Consider the following 20,423-nt stretch of genomic DNA (forward strand, 5'->3'; position numbering starts at 1 on the left):
AACGCCCTGAGCACAGATATTTCCTGGGAAATGGGGGATATAAATAAATGGATTATTGACTGGTATGTATGTGTTATTAAAAGTGTTTATAACCCGCCCTTCATCTGTACAGATTACCTATTCAGAACATAAGATAAGGACGATCAGTCGAAATATAAAATACGACAAAGAGCCAGAAGTATGGTAGCTTGGTTATAGACTCCGGCTAGGATTTGGGTTCAAATCACGACTCAGCTATGAAGCTCATTGGGTGGCCAGTTTGTGTCTCTCCTCCCAGTCTACTTCATAGGGCTGTTGTGAGGATAAAATGGGAGAACCACGTGCGTCTCTTGGCTATAGATATAACGATATAGATTTAGATAGTGTTTTATTGCAGTGTGTTCCGCTGATTTTATGTCATGCTTTATGTTCAAGGGTCTGATAAACTGAATAGAAATTAATTACGGTAATTGGTTGATTCGTGTATAAAGCCCGTCAAACTAAACAGGCATCTGAAAACAACGGAGTCCGTTAAACTATGATAAACTTCTGAACCTGCAAATACGTGGGCTGTCTGGTGTCGGTCCACACTCGCACCCTACACTCGGTATGGATCTGCAATTGTGTGTTGCCTTGTGAGGAAGAAAGTCCAGCTTGGATGGCAGCTGCGCATTTGCGAAATGTTTTGTACTGCATTGGTCGCTCACCTGACGTGGGAGAGAAGGTAAGCCGCCTTGAGTCCCTATAAGGGAAAAAGGCGGTGTATAAATAAATATAATCAGTTGGCATCCGTCTCGGGAGACAACGGAGGGGGGGAAGAAGAAGAAGAAGAAGAAGAAGAAGAAGAAGAAGAAGAAGAGGAAGAAGAAGAAGAAGAAGAAGAAGAAGAAGAAGAAGAAGAAGAAGAAGAAGAAGAAGAAGAAGAAGAAGAAAGCAGATTTCCCCGGCCATTGACAAATAAAGACCTGCTCTCCAAGGTACCGCCAGTAAGGCAGATGGCGCTTCTTCTAGCGCCAGGTGCCGCCAAACAAACACCATAAGTATGTATTTAGGGAAACTGTAAATGACTTCTTCTGCTGCTGCTGCTATCGGACTTTTTTATCCTGATTTTTGGAAAATCAGTGACTGGAACGATAATGCTGGATGTGAGATAAGGAGGCTGATGGCTAAAGATGGGAGGGTTAAAAAAAATAAAAATCCTTTATTTTAAATCTTCTCACTTGAAACCCAACCTCAAACGAAAGGTTTGCGGTGTAAAAACGGACTGAAATATATTACCTCCGTTTAGCTCAATGCGTTTGGATAGAGAGCGGGGCAGCAGCGGAGTTATTCCTTGTTTCGTTCTGTTTAAAAGCTGTTCATCCTGTCCTCCCAATTTAGTTCTTTCTTAACATTGCGAAGAAATGGACAATGAAATCGTGTGTGTGTGTGTGTGTGTGTGTGTGTGTGTGAATCATAGGGTTGGAAGGGATGCCGAGGGTCATCTAGCCGAACCCCCAGAAATGCAAGAGAAATGCGACATAGATATAGATAGCAATCAATGTGGATGCTTCTTCCTTAGACAATTCCTGTCCGAGGTGCTGAAACTGCCTCCTAAAAACCCAGTACAGATTCATGCCAAGCTGGTATATATTCCAGCTACCCCGATGTGAGGTGATGCTAGTTTTCCTCTCGTTAACCTCCGGGATCAAGCCGGATGGAGTCATTCTGAAAAATCTTTTTTTTTTAATCTATTTATCATATTTTTAAACTATATAGGCACCTACAATTACCGGTAAGGCAGGGATGGGCAAATATCTCACCAGCGGGATATAAATGCCTCTAACTGGGGCTGACTCGAAGACCGAATGAAAGTATTGGGGTTTTTTGTTTTTTGTCTGTCCTAAAAATACAAAGAAATAAAGCTAAATGGCTGGGGGGGGGGTTAGAGGGCCGGACTAGGATCTGAGAGACCAGGGTTCGACTTCCCAGGCAGCCGTGAAGCGCATAGGTGACTTAAGGCCAGTCACTGTCGTTCAGCCTAACCTACCTCACCGAGTCGTTGTGAAGATAAAGTGGGGAGGGGGAGAAGCGTGAATGCCGCATTGAGCTTCTTCGAGGATGGGGCGGGGGCTTATAAATGTAAGAGTTTTTTTTTTAAAAAAAAAAAGTTAGTTCAGCCCTACTGCTTTGTTGGTGATAAAATCAGCCACTTTTAACGTAGAACTCAGGCACGATGTAGGTGGTCATTTTTAGAAGAAAAGCTATGGAAAAAATCGGTGACATTTTGTCTTTTTTTAAAAAAAGTAAGCTGAGTTTATTTTGAAAGCTAGATAGTGGGGAGAGAGACGGAGACAAAGCGATAGGCTGTTTTTAGAAGACGTCAGTTGTAAATTAAACAAGCAAACAAAACCCCCGATGGTATATTTTTATTTCTTGCAGTGGTGTGTATTATTTTATTCCTAGCGAGATCTGCTTCGGTGATCCTTGACAGTGAGGTTTTATGTCGTGAAAATAACAATAAAAATACAATAAAATCAGCTTTCAGTCTCATCTTCACAGAGTGCGGTCTGTGGGCAACTAAAAGAGTAATTGTGGAATGCAGCGATCATGGATAATGTTAGATGTTATAGCATGCGCGCCTCCGATATTTTTTTAACGAAACTCATAACGCTTAGACGCGGGGTGGGGTTAATGACATTTTACTGTTGATTTTATTGCTTATTGTTGACTTTTCCTTGGATATTGTCTATGTTTTTATTAGGGTGCGTACTGCTTTGGTATTCCTTTTGTAAGTGAAAAGTGATATAAAAATCGTTTCAACTAGATGGATGAAATAAGAGGCTTCCAGGAAGAGCCCAGCATTGGGAAGGTGATCTCCGCAATGAAATCGGTACGCACGTCATCGATCAAAAGACCGAGGAAATATCTTCTATCGCAGAATCTTAAATTCCATGCCTGCACCAGCGGGGCTCCAGACCCTGAGGTTTTGGGGAAAGTGGCCATTTCCACCAGACACGAGAGTTGGTCCAGGAAATCCAAGTAATCTGCAGTCCTGAAGTGCGAATTATCGCGTCTCCCAAACCATCTAATGAACTAAGCGTTTATTTGAATCCCTGGTCCTCCCAGACTTCTACTTGAATTTTGCTCCAATAGCATTGTCCCCCGAGATATAATATAGCTGATCTTTTCGGATATCCCCAAGCTTTCGCTTCCTTCCATAGAAGGAGCTCCTAGTAAGTGGGTTGCAGCTCAACAGGACCATGTCTACTTAGAAGTCAGTCCCATTGAGTTCAGTCGGGCGTACTCCTAGGTAGGCACCCATAGGGTGCTCTCTGTTTCTTTAAAGCCTTTGATTTAGGCTGGATCCTGCCCGGTGAAATCTGTTCCATTTCCGCGCGCGCGCGCACACGCCTTGGCTTTGAGTCCCCTCGATAGCTACGATTACTCACTGCAAATGTATTATGCAAATTGGGGGGGGGATATTTTCCAACAATATCAAGACATCAAAGCCTTGCCTCCCCCTCAGTTGTGGAATCGTCATAACACTCCCCGATGTTCAGTTTTTAGCCCTCAAGAGGCCGTTTAAAAGAACTACTGGAACCTGATTTTCGGCGCAGAGGCTCTTCCTCTGCCCCCCCCCCGACAGGGGGACGTTGGTGGCTGTTCAAGAGAGACCTGCTCTCCCCACTGAGCTCAGATCTCTTTGGCTTCCGCTGTGCCTTCCTGTCTAGGGAGAATCCAAGGGAAGCAGCTGCCCCAGCTGTGCAGGGTTTTACAGAATCATAGAATGATTGGAAGGGACCAGGAGGGTCATCTAGTCCAACGCCTTGTAACGCAGGAATCTTGGATGCAGGGGTGCAGCCAGGCTTCATGTTGGGGGGCAGAACCTCAGTTAGTTAAGTATTTTTCTTGATTTACTTGATTTAAGGGGGGCAGCTGCGCTATGCCCATGCTTTGATGCTTCTTCATCTCCAACAACTTATTCATGGAGAGAAACTATTTGCACCGCTCCTCTGGGAGGATCCTGGAATCCAATGACATATTGACATGTGGGGGGGTGTGGGGGGGTGTTGATGTAGGAGAGACTGAAACAGCACAAACAGGAAGTGAACAGGAAGAGCAAACCATCTCTAATGCATCGTGGGTTTTTAAAAATTGTAATTTATTGATGGTTCAAAATCACATAATCAGCTTTAGCATAGCCTTGCAAACAGCTTTAAACAACGATATAAACAAACAAGAACACCAAGTAATTACCGGTAAAAAAGAAAAAGCTGAGAGAAATAAAAGTTGCAGGTGAGGCTATAGCTGTGTATTACCTAGCAATTTGTTGTCATTTCAAAGAAGAAAAATAAACTGCATGAAGCTGCATACAGGTTAAGGACACAAGAAGAGCCTGCTGAGTCGGGACCATTTAGTCCAGCACCCTGCTCTCACTGCTGCTGAGCAGATGCCCTTAGAAAGCCCACAGACAGGTCATGAGCGCAACAGTGCTCTGCCCACATGCGATTCCCAATCACTGGCATTCACAGACATCCTGGCTCTGAAGGTGGACAGTGGAAAATAAATTTGGAGAACAGCCCCCGCCATGCTTTGCATGTGAACTCCTGGATGAAGATGGGTGGCACCCTAAACAACAAAACAAAGGACTCTGGGCAGGATATGTCTGGGCCTTCACTGCCAAAGGATCCACTTAAATTCCCAGCTGTGTTTCTACCCAAGACTTTAATGTATAAATCAGATTGGTCCATAGGGAAGGCACAAGTTATAAGATGCAATAGGTACATAAGAGGTATAGCATGACTAAGTGCATGCTAAGATGCTGATGATCCAACAAGCAACATGCCCTCTGCAACTTCCTTCTGAAGAGCAGAGTGGATGCAGCTGATAGTGTGGCAAGAGCCCTGGGAGTGGGGAAGCAAACAGGCTTTCCTTCCAGTTGGTTGAGTCTGCGGAAGTTTGTCCGTGGCAGCTCAGCATCTGATCTACTCTCAGTTGCCTCCCCCGGAGCAGGGGGACCTTCACTCCTCGGAGGAGGCACCGGGGTGGCCCCACAGCAGAAGATATCTGGTTATAGATACCACTCTTGGATGGAGCAACACTTCTGAAAAGCAGTCCCTGGAAACCACAGGAGGGGAGAGTGTTCTTTTGCTTGAATTCTAGTTCCAGGCTTCCCACAGGCATCTGGCTGGTTACTGTGAGAATAGGATGCTCTTATGTTCTTATGTAAGGGGCGCGGGTGGCGCTGTGGGTTAAACCACAGAGCCTAGGACTTGCCGATCAGAAGGTCGGAGGTTTGAATCCCCACGACGGGGTGAGCTCCCGTTGCTCAGTCCCTACTTCTGCCAACCTAGCAGTTTCTCTTCAGGAGCCAACCATCCCCCTGCCCCCCATGAAACCTCCCATGAGATTCATGGCTGTGGATTTTTGCAGGGGAAACTTGCTGAGACCTTTTGCATGTGTCATATGATATAAATGGAGATTACAGACATCTAAACTATCACCTGCCTTTATTATAACTGCGATGACAAGCATATTAAATATGTATCACATTTCTACATGCTATTAGTTATTGGTAGACTTTCTTCATTTGTTTTTTAAAAGTTTGATATTTGTTTCACTGTCCAGTACCGTCCCCCCCATGGCTCTTGGAGCCATCAAAAGGCATCTGAGAGCATCTTCACTTGATCTTCTGGAGAGCGTTGCAAAGAAGTCCCAACTCATCTGCAAAGAAATGCAGGAAGTCAGTCTTCTGTTTTGCTCTTTCTTTTGCTACAGTTTTATATTCAACCCTTCATCCATAGAGCACAATAGAATGTGCACATGGAGTCATTCCCTTTTCATCACCTCAATGGCACAAGGTCCAAATCCTGCACTCTGCAGAAGCCAGCCTCTGAGGAACAGAAGGAGCCAGGAGGGCACAAACTGAATGCACTGGCACCCAAGAAGTCTTAAAATAATGAATGTTGTTGATAATGTGATATAGGATGAAGAAGAGCATTGCATTTACAAGGAGGGAGAATGGCATCAGCAGGCATGATTGCAGCCTACTTGACTCTGTTTATCTATTTGCTGCATTTATGTCCTGCCCTTCCTCCCCAAGGAGCCCTATGTAGAATCTAGCAGAAGTCTAGCCCTCATTTCACTGTTAAAAAATCCATTTGTAAGCCCATTCAACTCGGAAAATTACAGAAATTGGGCACTGAATGAAATTTGTAGTGGTATCCTGGCATACAGATTTGTGGCTATATCCCAGCATACAGATATATGGCAAGGCTTGAACCAGGGATTGGCATTGCAGGCAACCGGATTTTGGCGAAATATAAGTTAAAACTCCCCAAGAGACTTTTTGGACTGTGGAACAGATTTCCCTAGGAGTTAGCTCCTTCCGCTTCTCTGACGTGAAAATCTGTTGAAACGGCAATACCTACATGCCACAGAATTAAGCTTTTACTGATGCAGGGTTTTCAACATGTATATATTGGTGCAGGGGGGGGAATCATGCAAAAGATACAACAGTCTCAGCTGTTTATTCCCCTTTTTTCATCCCCACCTGTGAGTTTCAACACTTTATGAAATTCTTCAGACCACATCCATACACAACACTCTTTCCACTGTATCTAACTATGTTTTGTTCAGTTAGGCAGATTTGTCCCCTGCAATGAGATGACCTGTTTTGACTCCCAGTCCCTGAACCACAGTAAATCTCTTAATGTGCAGCAGGATCTGTAGGCTCCATTAAAACTAATGGGGCAAAAACAGATGTGCAAGTCAGACCCTGTGGGTATTTTCACAGGGAAATCATTGTATATTAAAATACAGTTACTCACTGCTGATGGCATCAGCTAAATTCTTGAGCTGCTTTGTGTTGTCCAGAACTTCAATCCGCTCAGTGTATGGGTTGTAACGGACGGAGAACGGACGGGAAATTGTTGAGGCATATTTCCTAAAGGAGAAAACAGAAACTTTGTCACATTGTTTATGGATTAATACACTGATTGAATGAATAATTTGCATCCTGCTCTTCAGCTGAGCAAGCGCTTCGTAGAGACACATGTCTTGAGAAGGGATCAAGGCCCCGCCCTTGATTTGGGATGGAAGATTAAGATTGCAGTCCTCTCTGGGGTTGCCATATTTCAAAAAGTAAAAACCAGGACACCCCAAAAGTTGTTGAGCTTTTTATAGTAAAGCTACAACATTTTTTGAGTTTTTGAGCTTCTTAAGGCATTTCCGGTACAATTTAACCCCCATTGCCGGTTTCGTTGCCGGTTTTCCAGGACACATGCCCAATTTCCAAAAAATAATCCAGGACACTATCTTCGGAGGCGAATTCCAGGAAATGTCCTGGAAAATCAGGATGAATGGCAGCCCTATCCTATACCCAGTTTCCTGAGAGTTTGCAACATTGAACTTAGTAGGTCTTACCTCTGACTACACATGCATATCATTGCATTGTATATTTTCATCTCATTTTGCTAATCTACCTTCTGTCCATAGCTTCGCATTTCTAGCCCCTGTCAACATGTTCCTTCCCCACCCTTCCAGGTGGCATTTTCTATCTAACACCAGTTTAGATTAACTACAGATAAATGTTGATTTATTCATTTCATACGACAGTTTTTCATTCCCAGGGTGGCTGGCAGGTGAGTGTCAAGATGCAGCACTGACCTCTGTGAAATTTCTGTATTATGCACACACGGAGGGACACTGAATAATCCAACCAAATCCTAATGGAGGTAAAATTATTACCTTAACTTTTGCTTTGCATCTTTGAAACTTTCTGCAACATAGTAAATGGGCTGAAATTCGGTGACAGGATATTTTTGAACTGCTGTCCTTTCCAAATTGAGAGGTTCAATGGCAGGCTTATTTGATAAGCAATACTAAAGAGAAAAAAGCAGATAGGTTTTAATTTTAAATAAAAGTTATGATATAGATATAGATATAGATTTTCCTTCTTGTGGTAAAACCTCAAAGCAGTTTACAATGAAAATTAAGATGACCAATATATTATAAATATTAGTATCATTATTATTACTGTCATACAACAGGAGGGCAAGCTTTTTAACTCTAATTATTATTTCTAGCAGCAAACTCCTTGTGGTAAGTGCTGCAAGGATGGCAACCAAACAGGAGGGAAATATCAGCAGGCCTGAGGTTCACAGAAGTTCAGGAAATAAGAACAAAACAAAACAAAACAAAACAAGGAGCCAAAAATCTTTATAAAAACAAGGACCAGTCCACCCAGAACTGAGCAGCCTTCATTTTACTTCTACTGATAGAGGCATTATGCCTCTGAATGCCAGTTGCTGAAAATCACAGACGACCCACACACCCAGCATGCTGGTTTCTCACAGGCATCTGGTTGGCCACTGCGAGAAAAGACAGACGAGATGCTGGACTAGATGGGCCCTTGGTCTGGTTCAGCAAGGCTTTTCTTAGTGTTCTTCTTGTGTTCAGATCCATGGAATGTAGAGCAACAGTTAGAAGAGAAAAACAGGAGAGGGCCCCTGATTGCCATGTTCTATTGCCACTGTTGGAGATAGTATACTTTTGAATTCCAGGTGCTGGAAATCGTAGGAGGGGAGAGTGCTGTTGTGCTCAAGTCCTGTTTATGTAGGCATCTGCTTGGCCACTGTGAGAACAGGATGCTTGACTAGATGTGTGCCCCCTGGTGGTCTCATCCAGCAAGCTCTTCTGGTGTTCTCATTGCAATATTTAGTTGCAGGCCCTGCTTACTCTTTCCAGTAACAAGGGTTATATTCTCTTTCTTACTGATACCCCTTTACGCAGGAAGCAGGACAGGGTCCCTATTATATGTTATACACACAGGTCCTAATCTAGCTCCATTCACATGCAACTAGCATGGAGCAAACTCCAAGGGCCCAACTTATTTGTTGAGTGAGAGCAGGGCTCCTTGCCCATCTCTGGAAGATTATAAGACTTAGAATCATGGAGTCGGAAGGGACATGGGTCATCTAGCCCACCCCCTGCAATTCAGGGATCTTTTTGCCCAATGTAGGGGTTCAAACCCATAACCCTGAGATTAAGAGTCTCATGCTTTACTGACCAAGGTACATACAAAGCAGACCTACATAAATACCTTTATACTTATTTTTTTATTTTTTTAAAATACAGTGGTATCTCGGGTTACAGACACTTCAGGTTATAGACCAGGCATAGGCAAACTCGGGCCTACAGATGTTTGCGACTGCAATTCCCATCATCCCTGACCAGTGGTCCTGTTAGCTAGGGATGATGGGAATTGTAGTCCCAAACATCTGGAGGGCCAGAGTTTGGCTATGCCTGTTATAGATACTTCAGGTTACAGACTCTGCTAACCCAGAAATAGTACCTCGGGTTAAGAACTTTACTTCAGGATGAGAACAGAAATCGTGTGGCGGCAGCGGCGGCGGGAGGCCCCATTAGCTAAAGTGGTACCTCAGGTTAAGAACAGTTTCAGGTTAAGAACGGACCTCCAGAACAAATTAAGTTCTTAACCCGAGGTACCACTGTACAAGATTTGATTTGCAGAAATAGGAACAACTGTAGATTCGTACCTGTAATTCTCCAAATGACGACAGCAGCCCTGCTCCGTATGCCTTTATCTCATTGCCTTCTTTACACAGTCCAAATTCCACAGTAAACCAATAAACCTGGCATAAAGGAAAGTGCAAAGATTATATTTCTTGTGCACTAACTCCCAGATGATCTCATTAATGTGGCTAAGAGCCAAATAAAGGGGGGGGCAGGTACCATGATGGAAAACTACAGGGATGGCCGAATTTTCAAACTTGGGGCTTCAGAACCTTTATCATTTCATATATGAGGGTATTTTGCCAGGTGTGGTTTCTCAAATCTCTGCTTTCCAACAGACAGCTCATCACCACTTCCATTTTGCAACCAGAAGATGGAAGGATAATTAGTTGTCCATGACTAAAGCACTGGGAATGGACACGCATGACCTGCCAAAACTCTCCCATCTGCACAATTATTAAAGATAAAGGAATACTAATGTTGAAGCCCATCCCCCAAATGAGAACATCATAGAGGTAGAAGGAAGAAGCCCATTCCAGATATCAGCTGCTAATACGCAAGTTGCGGTATATTGTAATCAGAGTGGCAGGCTCTGCAAGAACAGACGCCACATTTAAGCTAGGGCAGGCGTAACCAACATGGTACTCTGCAGAAGTTTCTGGACTACAGCTCTCATCATCTTTGGCCATCGACCATGCTAGCTAGGGCTAATGGCATTTGTAGTTTAGCAACATCTGGAAGTCGCCCCATTGACAAACAGGAGACAGAAGAGAGAGGCCACGCAGCAGCAACAGAGCACATGCTCTACATCTGGCCAAAAGACCCAGATCTCAGGTTCTGATGCAGAAGGGCTCAGAGTTCAAATGCCTGGCATTTTCTGTTTGTATAAGATTTTCGCCTTAAACTGGATCAATATAATAGTCCATATTTTAAACATTTTCTCTATCTACAAAATGAAACTATTATTTTACAGGGGGATTTCAAGAGCATTTTGCATCCACTGAGCCTGGAGCTGTCATTCTGAATCTGGTGCTGAATCAAACTGGGGGGGCGGGGCGGATGGCACCTGAATTCTAGAGTTACCGTAGCAAGTTTCTCAATGTATTCATCTGGAGCACCCAGAGAAGCCAATCCAATTTCCTGTAAAAATGAAATATGGTTGTTTTCAGTTGTTCTTTTTCTAAAAAGCATTCCCCACCCCCAGGTGTGTGGGTTTTTTGGTGGGTATTTTTTTTGTGTGTGTGGGAAGCACAAGAGCCAAAATTAATTTGGGCAAAAAAATTAAGGTGACTTTCTTTCTTACTTACTTAGTTATTAATGAATAATTCCACCACTCACCTCCTGATTATGAATCGTTATGAGTTCATATAGGTAGGTGGGTTTTAGGAAGAAGAAAACTCACAGTGTAAAAGTACAGTGGTACCTCGGGTTACATACGCTTCAAGTTACATACACTTCAGGTTACAGACTCCGCTAACCCAGAAATATTACCTTGGGTTAAGAACTTTGCTTCAGGATGAGAACAGAAATTGTGCTCCGGAGGCACGGTGGCGGTGGGAGGCCCCATTAGCTAAAGTGGTACCTCAGGTTAAGAACAGTTTCTGGTTAAGAACGGACCTCCAGAATGAATTAAATTCTTAACCTCAGGTAGCACTGTATGTAGTTTTCATAGCTGATGGCATTATGACCAAATTCAAGGTGTTGGTACTAACTTATAAGGTCCTATACAGCTCGCAACCAGGTTATCTGAGAGACTGCCTTACCCCTTCTGAAAGTTTCTCCTATTGACAGGGCTTGTGTTTTTAACTGTTTCAATGTACATCACCTTGAGATGGTTGTATAGCAGGTGGTTAATAAATCAGTGACAATGATGATAACAACAACATAACATTAATGAGGCAACTTTTAAAGATTGAGCGAAAACTCAAATTTTTAAAAAAATCTAATTTAAATTCTGAAATGTTACTGAATCTCAAAGTCATGCAAAATGTGATTTTAGGTCTAAGTGACACATCCAAGAAGATAGTTTGTGACACATCCAAGAAGACAGTTTGAGTCTCTGTTCAGGAGCATACCCACCACAAGAATCAGTAGTGAACATATTGTGCAAGTTTATTAAGGCACAATCCACAAACAGAGCATTTCATTTCAGAAGCAAATGAAAAGTTATTTTGCTGTGTTTCCCTCTGGGGGAAGTGTGTACTATATTGGATTTCAGTCTTTATCAGGGCTTTTTTTCATCCAGAACTCACCAGAACTCAATTCCGGCACCTCTCAGGTGGGCACCATTGCCATTATAAGAAAACAAGGGAGGTGTTCATGGTGAGTTCCGGCACCTCTTTTTCTAGAAAAACAGCGCTGGTTTTAATCCTAGAAACTCAGTCCTTTGGCAACAATATCTGGAGTGTTTGTGCTTCTCTAGATCCTGTATGATGCTTTTTGATTATTTTCTGAAAGGTCTGTCAGTTGACATCTCTTTTTTTAAGGGTTCTACTTACTTGAGAAAACTGAGCAAAGCTGGGATCAGCAAACAGAGGGACATGTCCTAGGAGTTCGTGGCAAACATCACTAGAAGAAAATCAGTATGAATTAACCTAGAGTGTGAAAAATACTGTTCACGCTTTGAACACAAGGAGGAAAGGCTTGAAGCTGCCCATCAATCACAGCCAGCAATCTACAGACTAAGCAGGTACACAGCTCACCTGGCCCCAGCCTTTCCCACTACTGTGAGATGGGTTGTGCGTCTATTTCAATCACAGTCATTCTGTCTAAACCTGCATCTCTACATAAAAATTAGCACATGTAAATGTTACACAAACCAGCCCCCTCTTTTGTACCCGATATAGTTCTTCCTTTATTGGCCACCCTGATTTCATAAGGTGCTATGCACATTTTAAAAAAACGAACAAACCACAAAAACCAAAACATGGCCTTTCACTTCATTGGCCAAATACTTACGGTTCTGGCGTGTACATTGGCCGCGATGAATGGCGGATGTATTGAGTAGAGTGAAAGACCCTGAACGCCAAGCCAGCCAAAAAATCCCGAGAAGATAGCAGGCCAGCTACAGGACGCAGGCGGAATCCAGTGCAGCCTTTAAAGAACAGCGGAGCTCTGCATTACAAACTGGTTGGGTGGCCGTCTGTCATGGATGCATTAGCTGAGATTCCTGCACTGCAGGGGGTTGGACTTGATGGCCCTTGGGGCTCCTCCCAACTCTACAATTCTTCAGTTCGATGGTTGAAATCACTATGGCACTTGTACAAAATGCAGGAAGCTGCCTTTTACTGAGTCTTAGCATTGGTCCATCTAGCTCAGCAGCAGGGGAAGCCAATGTAGTGCCCTCCAAATGTTGATGGACTACAACTCCCATCATCCCTGGGCATTGGTGGTGTTGGCTGAGGCTGATGGGAGTTGTAGTCCAATAACATCTGGAGGAAATCACATGGGCTACCTCTGGTCTACACCAATTGGCAAGGGGTCTCCAGGATTTCAGACAGAGGGCTCTCAAAGGCCCTTCCTGGAGATGCTGAGGATTGAATCTGGGACCTTTTAGGTGCAAACCACATGCTCTACCACTGAGCTAAAGCCCTTCTCATTTATGGATCATTTATGCAATAAAATCCTATGCATGTTAACACAGAAGTGAAATCACATTGAATTTTCAGAACTGTGGGAATCATTGGATTTAATGTGGATAGGATTGCAGCCTTAGTACATTCAAATACAGGGGTACCTCGGGTTACATACGCTTCAGGTTACATACGCTTCAGGTTACAGACTCCGCTAACCCAGAAATATTACCTCAGGTTAAGAACTTTGCTTCAGGATGAGAACAGAAGTTGTGCAGCGGCGGCGGCGCAGTAGCAGCAGGAGGCCCCATTAGCTAAAGTGGTGCTTCAGGTTAAGAACAGTTTCAGACCTCCAGAACGAATTAAGTTCTTAACCCGAGGTACCACTGTATTAGGATCACAGTTATAGCAATTGTGTTGACGATGTCGGATATTGGATATTCACACCTTTACTTACTTTTCAAGAAGTTTGAGACATCTTCCAGCTGCGGGATGTTGTCTTCTTCATAGCCACAGTATTTCTCCAGGAGAGGGAAAACATGATTGTGTTCATAACAAGCGTGGGTGGGATACAGGGTCTTCAGCTCCCTGAAGACCGTTCCCCATGTTCTCTTCTCTTCCTCGGTGTATGTCACTCTGGGGATTGGCTGCCCACTAGAAAAAAAGAGGAAAAGGCAGTTAGCTTAAAGCTACTGCATGAATGCACCCCATTCCTATTAACACCAGCACCAAATAAGGTGCCTTTAATCACTGTATAGAAGAGGGGATTGCAGGTGTGGCCTCCATGGCCCTCAAGGAAACATATCTGACTCCCTTGGATCATCACAACAACTCGGTGAGGCAGGTGCCAGTGTGCTCACTGGTACTTCCTGTAGGTCTCGGCAAATATACATTTCATGATATGCCATGCCCCCACAGCAGCCATTTTGTGTTTAGCCACATCCCAGCGGCAGCCATTTTGTTCATGGCACCCACAACGCTTTCTCAAAATTCCAAATGTGACTCGAAAAGATGGGCCACCTCAGCCATGAGGTAACTCTTTCTTGTAGAAAACAGCACCAACCTTATGCACAAATAAACAAGCAAGCATAGCTTGGAGTCAAGGAATAGTGAGGCAAGGTGACACACAGGGGCAGCAGATCAGACCTCCAAGAAATGTCTCGCCCACTGCAGCTCCCGCTGCTACGGCGTGCTCCTTTGAGGTAAGTTCTGCCGCCTCCTTAGCAACCCCCCCCCCACCCCAATGCCACCTCTATGGCAGCCTCCCAGGGAAGAAGAGGTGCTGCTAGTGTCCTTCCACCCCTATGAAGGAAATGGCAATGGCTGTCCTCTGCGGTCTCCTCAGCACCCACCTGGTGTGATTTAGAGTGGTCCCCTTTCCCTTCACAATGGAGGCGTTGTGGGAAATTCTAATGGCATCTGGATTTGGCTACGTGTTGCTGCCTGGAGTTGCCAGGCTGGGAAAATACATTTAAATGGGAGGGGGGCAAGGTGGACCCTAAAAGGCTGCTGGGCCCCTGGCAAGTATTCTGGGTGCTGATGCCAAGGTCAAACAATAACAGTATCCCTCAAAAGGCAGCTTGTTACCAGCAAAGAACGTGGGGACTTGTGTGCACAACACAGACATGGACACAGCCAACTCCAAGAGGCTGAGATTCCTCCGAGGCCCCCAATAACAGAGGGGGCTGCTCTCCCCTGAAAAGCTGACGGTCATTGCATGGTGTGTGTGCACCATGTCTTGTGCCCCCCATATTTTGGCACTCCTGACCATTGACCCTTCTTACCAAGCACATTCAGCTCTGAAAACCACAGCGACATGCACCTCCATCTCCCGCCTCATTTTTCATTCTACAGGCAGAAAGACTGGGCCTTTTGTCCTGTTCTCACTCCACACAGCTCTCGTAATCTGGATAAGCGCTGATCTCATGCTATAGCCGCAGAGGACTGGCCATAGGATCAAGGGGCTGTCTTAGCTCTCCCCTCAGATCTCCCCTGGCCCTAAAATTCTGCGGCCCTCAGAGTCAGCTGAGGTAATGGCTCAGCAGGAACAGCAAATCTGTCTCTGCCCTCCATACAGTTAGCGCGCTGTCAGTCTAGCTCTGCCTCGAACGAGAAGGGAGTCCTTTGACCTGCTTCACTTTATTGCCTTGACATTAAAGCGGAGGGAGGCTGATTCTTCAGAAAATAATTTCAGAAATGGACAGGCGGCCCTCCCCAAATCAAAGAGTCTTTTCCAGCAATTTAATAGGGTTTGAGGCGCTGCTGGGATAATGCGAGGGATTTCTAGAGCTCCAGGCTCTTTGTCGAAATACAAGCGATACCCCACCATTCCCTACCCCCTTCGTTTTAGCCGGAGCCTGATGGCAGCCCCCCAATAATTGTGCAATTTTCTGTGTCTCTGCACCAGTCCTCCTTGATCTCTGGAGCTTTAAACGTGATTTTGAATTAGAGGGAGGGGGAACCGGGACCACTGTGGTTTCTATAGCATTGACCTTTTCTAATTAATCCTTAGGCCACCTTCATGGGCCCAGAGAAAAGAGCAGAGGCTTAAGGCACCGTCAGACACCAATTTGAAAGCTGCCAAGATCAATAGACTAGTGCTCAGGGTGGCAGGTGAGGTGGGGAAGGGGAAGGGGAGGGAAACTGGGATGCAAGAGGGGAGGAGATAAGCAGGAATGCCTGAGGGTGGTGGAAAAAAATGGGGCTCGCAGAGCGCCATCCTAAATTGTCCATTCTTTTCTGTGTGGGCCTTGGGAATGATACCATTTCACTTTCACAACTTCTACAATATCTTGCTTTAATCTAGCTTATCTATCTATCCATCTATCTATCTAGCGATATCTATGCTGCTTTTCACCAGAAATGATCACTGAGGCACTTTACAGCAAAATAAGGCAGTGTAAAACATAGTAACATAATAAAAAAGCACACTATGAATGATTTTCATAATATACATTCCTTGGTTATGCAGAGATAATTTTTTAAAAGGAGGAGGAAAGCAGGGTAGGGCTGAAGGGGGGAAATCATTTCTATCCATGTTAACATTGCTACCTGAGCCTCTTTTAAGGCTCAGCAGGAAATCATGGTGTGCCAGCTGAGGCTCATGGCAGCTATAGGCACATCCATGATATACATTTAAAGCACACTGAAAACACATGACTTCCCCTAAAGAACCCAGGGAACCGTAGCTTACCCCTTCACAAAGTACTCAGCTCAGTCAGTAGAACATGAGACTCTTAATTTCAAGGTCGTAGGTTTGAGCCCCACGTTGGGCAAAAAGATTCCTGCACTGCAGGCAGTTGGACTAGATGATCCTCCAACTCCACAATTCTATAGTTTTACAGTTCCCAGAATTCTTTGAGGGAGGCCGTCTGCTTTAAATGCATGCTGTGCGTGTGGCCTTAGTCCAAACCACCTGGGGGGCATCCAGTTGGTGAAGGCAGGTCTAGATGTATCCCACTCTAGAGTTTGCAAGGTCCATTTGCATTGTCCTTCACAATGGACAGAGGAGTTGGGTATCGGTGAGAAACTCACATCCATCTGCCACTCTCAAGGGGCTTGGAATCAGCAACAGACTCACACAGGTAGGTCACTGGGCCCTGGCATTTACCTGCCTTGGCCGACTTCTTAGGTGTGATACTGGAGTCCTGCTCTTAGGAGCAGCCAAGTGATGGGGCAGATCCAGTATGCCTGCTGGCTTCCACCTCTGATGAGTAAGATGGCTGGCGGCCATCTTTACAAACAGAATCCTACCCTAAGGAAACCTGCAAACCAGGACAGGAGTGCCTATGGCTCTCATGAACAGCAGAGAAGGGTAAAGGGGCAATGGAAGGGATGGTGGAAGCAGGACAGAGGTTGGCAAGGACCCCTTAGAGAAGTGCTGCGCAAAATCAGTTCTAGATGAATATTGCCTCTTCAGCCGCCCATGCAAAACAGTGGAGGGGAAGCAAGCCATTAAAAAATTCACAATGCAGCTGGGCCAGGAATGACAGTCACAGAGTATGAGATCAAGACCACGAGTGATGAATTATTCCAATGCTGTTTACAGCTTCTGCTTTAATGTACATTGTGCGCATTCCCCATCTCTCCCCTGTTTAATGGCAGGAGCATAAGAGGCGCTGCTTCATTTGGCGCTTGGGGCTTTGTAGTTGCCTCTGATGCTGCAAGTGCCATTAAATAACAAAGCTTTGCGAGGCCAGAGCTTGGTCCTCATCTGAATCCAATTGATTTCCGGTAAGCTGCAATTTTGGGATAAATGCAGTCAAAGGAGGATTTAAGCACAGAGAGGAAAGGAAAGCCAGCAAGGGAAAATAAACACTTTGGGGAAAGAATTGGTTTGGTGAAAAGGTTCCTGGCCAATTTCATCTGGACTGTCAGACAGTTCAGATTTGGTGCTGTGACTGAGCCCTGAGTCCACATGGCAGTGCTCCGATTTCCCCAGCTCGCTTTTAATTTATCAGCAAACCATTCACCTAAGAACACTGCAGGTTCGATCCCTGTATGGGGCAGCTGCATATCCCTGTATTGCAGGGGGTTGGACTAGATGATCCTCAGGGTCCCTTCCAACTCTGCCATTCTATGATTCTGTGCGGTCAAGTAGGTGGTATTCAACCTCTTGTATATGCTACCCATGGAAAATAAGTTGCCTTTCTACTCAAAGACAGCCAACAAGTGACGGTACAGGTTAAACAGAGTCTTTTATCCATTGTGATCCTTCTTTGGATAGTTCACAAAGTACACTAAAGTTTGCATATAGTTATGAAACACTTGAACAGTAGTATGAATCTCTGCCTGTGCACCCACCGAACAGATGGCTAACTATGCTTATTTGTTGTTCATTTGGAAGTGAGTTGGGAAATGTTTAAAATACAGTCATACCTCGGGTTATAGATGCTTCAGGTTGTGTTTTTTCGGGTTACGGACTGCTGAAACCTGAAAGTACTGGAACGGGTTACTTCCGGATTTTGGCAATTGTGCATGCGCAGAAGCGCTAAATCGCGCTTAGTGCATGCGCGGAGGTGCAGAATCTCAACCCGTGCATGCGCAGAAGCGCCGCTGTGGGTTACGAATGTGCATCCCGCATGGATCATGTTCGCAACCCGAGTGTCCACTGTATGAGGAGGAGGAGGGAGGGAAGAAGCATGAACACAGGGCTCATCTATGTAGCATCAAGCCACACTTTGGTGTTCACAGAATCATAGAAATGTAGAAATGTTGGGAGGGACCCTGAGGGTCATCTGGGCCAACCCCCTGCAATGCAGAAATGTCAACTAAAGCATCCATGACAGATGGCCACCCAACCTTTGCTGAGGGAGTCCATTCCACTGTCAAACAACTCTTACTGTCAGAAAGTTCTTGCTGACATTTCTTTGGGATCTCCTTTCTTGCAACTTGAAGCCATTGGTTTGGGTCCTACCCTCTGGAGCAGGAGAAAACAAGCCTGCCCCCGTCCTCCATGTGGCAGCCCTTTAGATATTTTAAGATGGATATCATATCTCCTCTCAGTCTCCTCTTCTCCAGGCTAAACATACCAGGTTTGGAGTAACCCACTCTCTACACAGCCATTTCATCTCCATCTTCTTCCCCTTCCTTCCTGGTCCTCAGACTTTTAGCTTACCTTGAGGACAGGGTCAAATGCCTGTCCTCCTCATTCGCACCCAAGCCCCAATATAACTTTTGTACTCGTCCCATGAGAATTGGAGAAGAACCAGCAGGAACTCAAGGACTATGCAACACTCTCGTTCACCATTTCTAGCTGAGTCAGAAGGGCTTTCTATATATGTCCAGATCCTACAAAGGGACTGCTGCATTGTCAGGACTATGGAGACCCATTGACAGCACTGGTTAAGTAGAGGCAATCCAGCGTCACGATGCTATGTATATTTAAATCCTCAGTGCCCCAGACATATTTCAGCATTATCCAAAGAATGAGCGCACTCTCCAACCCCACACACCATTTCATCACAGTTAATACATTGACTTTTAGGATACATTTTGTCCCTTGTCTTTTTCACACTTACTGTCTGTAGTTGTAAGCTATATCTGCAAATTCCTTTCTTCTGGCCCGGTAAACAGGATCTTTGAAACCCTGATGGGGGGGAGAGAATAATAAAAAGCACTGATTTGTGCATGTCGAAAGAGAATTACAGTTTTAACAAGAAGTGCGGAAGCAACAAAATGTGTCTTGTGTGCATTTTAAAATGAATAAAAGCGTAACTTTTTGTGGACTAGAATCTATTTCATCAAATGCGTGAAGATTATCCTAAACTGACAGGTCCACATGGAGTGAGGGAGAAAGGAAGAAATGTTGGCAATGAGGTCGGAGGGAAATAATATATAAGAAATATAGATGGTGCCCATTGTGCTAAGCCATAAATGTATGTAGAATAATGGCAGTGATACTTCACAAAGCTTTGTTGGCTGTAACACAGCCTATAGCATTGGGGAAGTTACAGGTGCCCAGTGAGGAAGAGGAAGAGGAAGAGCTTTGGCCCATAAGCCTGAGGGTTTTCTGCACTGCAGTCACCGAAGACAATGTGATGTTTCCAGATTCGCTTGCTTCTTCACATCCTAAATTACCTAATTGCAGCTTGGTTCCCCACCCCCACCCCCAAAAAAATCCAGAAGGAAACTCTCATTATCTAATTAATAGTAGCTCATGCATGCAGGATACAGCTTTCATGTCAGTGCACTGAGGTTTTGTTTTGCTGATGATTTTGCCCTGCTTTCAACTACTGCGCCGTTTTTTCATCCTGACAGAAGCTCTGAGAGGCCTCTTTGATTCAATCATTCAGAGCAATTGAGTCTCCATTCACCCTGCTTTTCTTCTAGGACTCTGCCAAATATTTATGTGCCAAGTGACTGTACAGAATACATAGCTCATTTCAGATTAAACTACATCTAGTGAAAGACAAATCACACTGTCCCAATTAATGTAATAGCTGCAATTTTATTTTATATTTTAAAAAAAAATTAGCTGCACTGCGCGTAATTTATTTGCAAGTATCCTGCATTCGTTGAATTAATAGCAGTAAATCCTGGCTGCTGCGCTTCGTCTCCCGACATCAGAACAAGGTGCTATTAGCCTGAAAGGATAAGGCAAGTTGTTTACTTGCTTTGGGATTGTGTGTTTCATTCATTAAAAAAAAAAAAATACCTGCCAGAGAGCCGCATCCATAGGCTTAGAATAAATTATAGCCTTTGGAGTGGCTCCACGTTTTTGTTTTATAAACTGTACTAATTTGGGACTGCACCATTTCAGACTACGGGAGGGGGGGGGGGTTAAGGCCATGTATTTTTTTTTTAATAATTTTTATTCATTTTTCAAACACATAATAAAAACAAAGCACAAAA

At 44.5% G+C, this 20,423-nt stretch overlaps 1 protein-coding gene and 1 long non-coding RNA gene across 4 annotated transcripts in view; one reads left to right on the forward strand and one right to left on the reverse strand.

Annotated features, from left to right (window-relative positions):
• The window catches only part of PAH (phenylalanine hydroxylase), a 77,372-nt gene that overhangs the window by 32,910 nt on the left and 24,039 nt on the right, over nucleotides 1-20,423 (reverse strand). For 2 of the 3 annotated variants that reach the window (XM_079992820.1, XM_079992818.1), the window contains exons 5-13: nucleotides 19,091-19,158; nucleotides 13,528-13,724; nucleotides 12,457-12,592; nucleotides 11,997-12,066; nucleotides 10,582-10,638; nucleotides 9,522-9,617; nucleotides 7,711-7,844; nucleotides 6,792-6,907; nucleotides 5,455-5,685 (exon numbers count right to left, since the gene is read on the reverse strand). In XM_079992820.1, coding sequence (XP_079848946.1) covers nucleotides 5,642-5,685; nucleotides 6,792-6,907; nucleotides 7,711-7,844; nucleotides 9,522-9,617; nucleotides 10,582-10,638; nucleotides 11,997-12,066; nucleotides 12,457-12,592; nucleotides 13,528-13,724; nucleotides 19,091-19,158 — 918 coding nt within the window. In that variant the 3' untranslated portion in view covers nucleotides 5,455-5,641. Of the gene's footprint in view, nucleotides 1-5,454; nucleotides 5,686-6,791; nucleotides 6,908-7,710; nucleotides 7,845-9,521; nucleotides 9,618-10,581; nucleotides 10,639-11,996; nucleotides 12,067-12,456; nucleotides 12,593-13,527; nucleotides 13,725-19,090; nucleotides 19,159-20,423 lie in introns of those variants that run through there. The other variant, XM_079992819.1, reaches the window with a different exon arrangement.
• LOC307225370 overlaps nucleotides 13,734-20,423 on the forward strand; it is a 30,648-nt gene continuing 23,958 nt past the window's right edge. Inside the window, exons 1-2 of the long non-coding RNA XR_013842941.1 lie at nucleotides 13,734-14,272; nucleotides 15,583-15,683. This is a non-coding gene — a long non-coding RNA (uncharacterized lncRNA). The remainder of the gene's footprint in view (nucleotides 14,273-15,582; nucleotides 15,684-20,423) is intronic.

This window comes from Podarcis cretensis (genome assembly GCF_951804945.1).
Source record: "Podarcis cretensis genome assembly, chromosome: 10".
Classification (NCBI taxonomy): domain Eukaryota; kingdom Metazoa; phylum Chordata; class Lepidosauria; order Squamata; family Lacertidae; genus Podarcis; species Podarcis cretensis.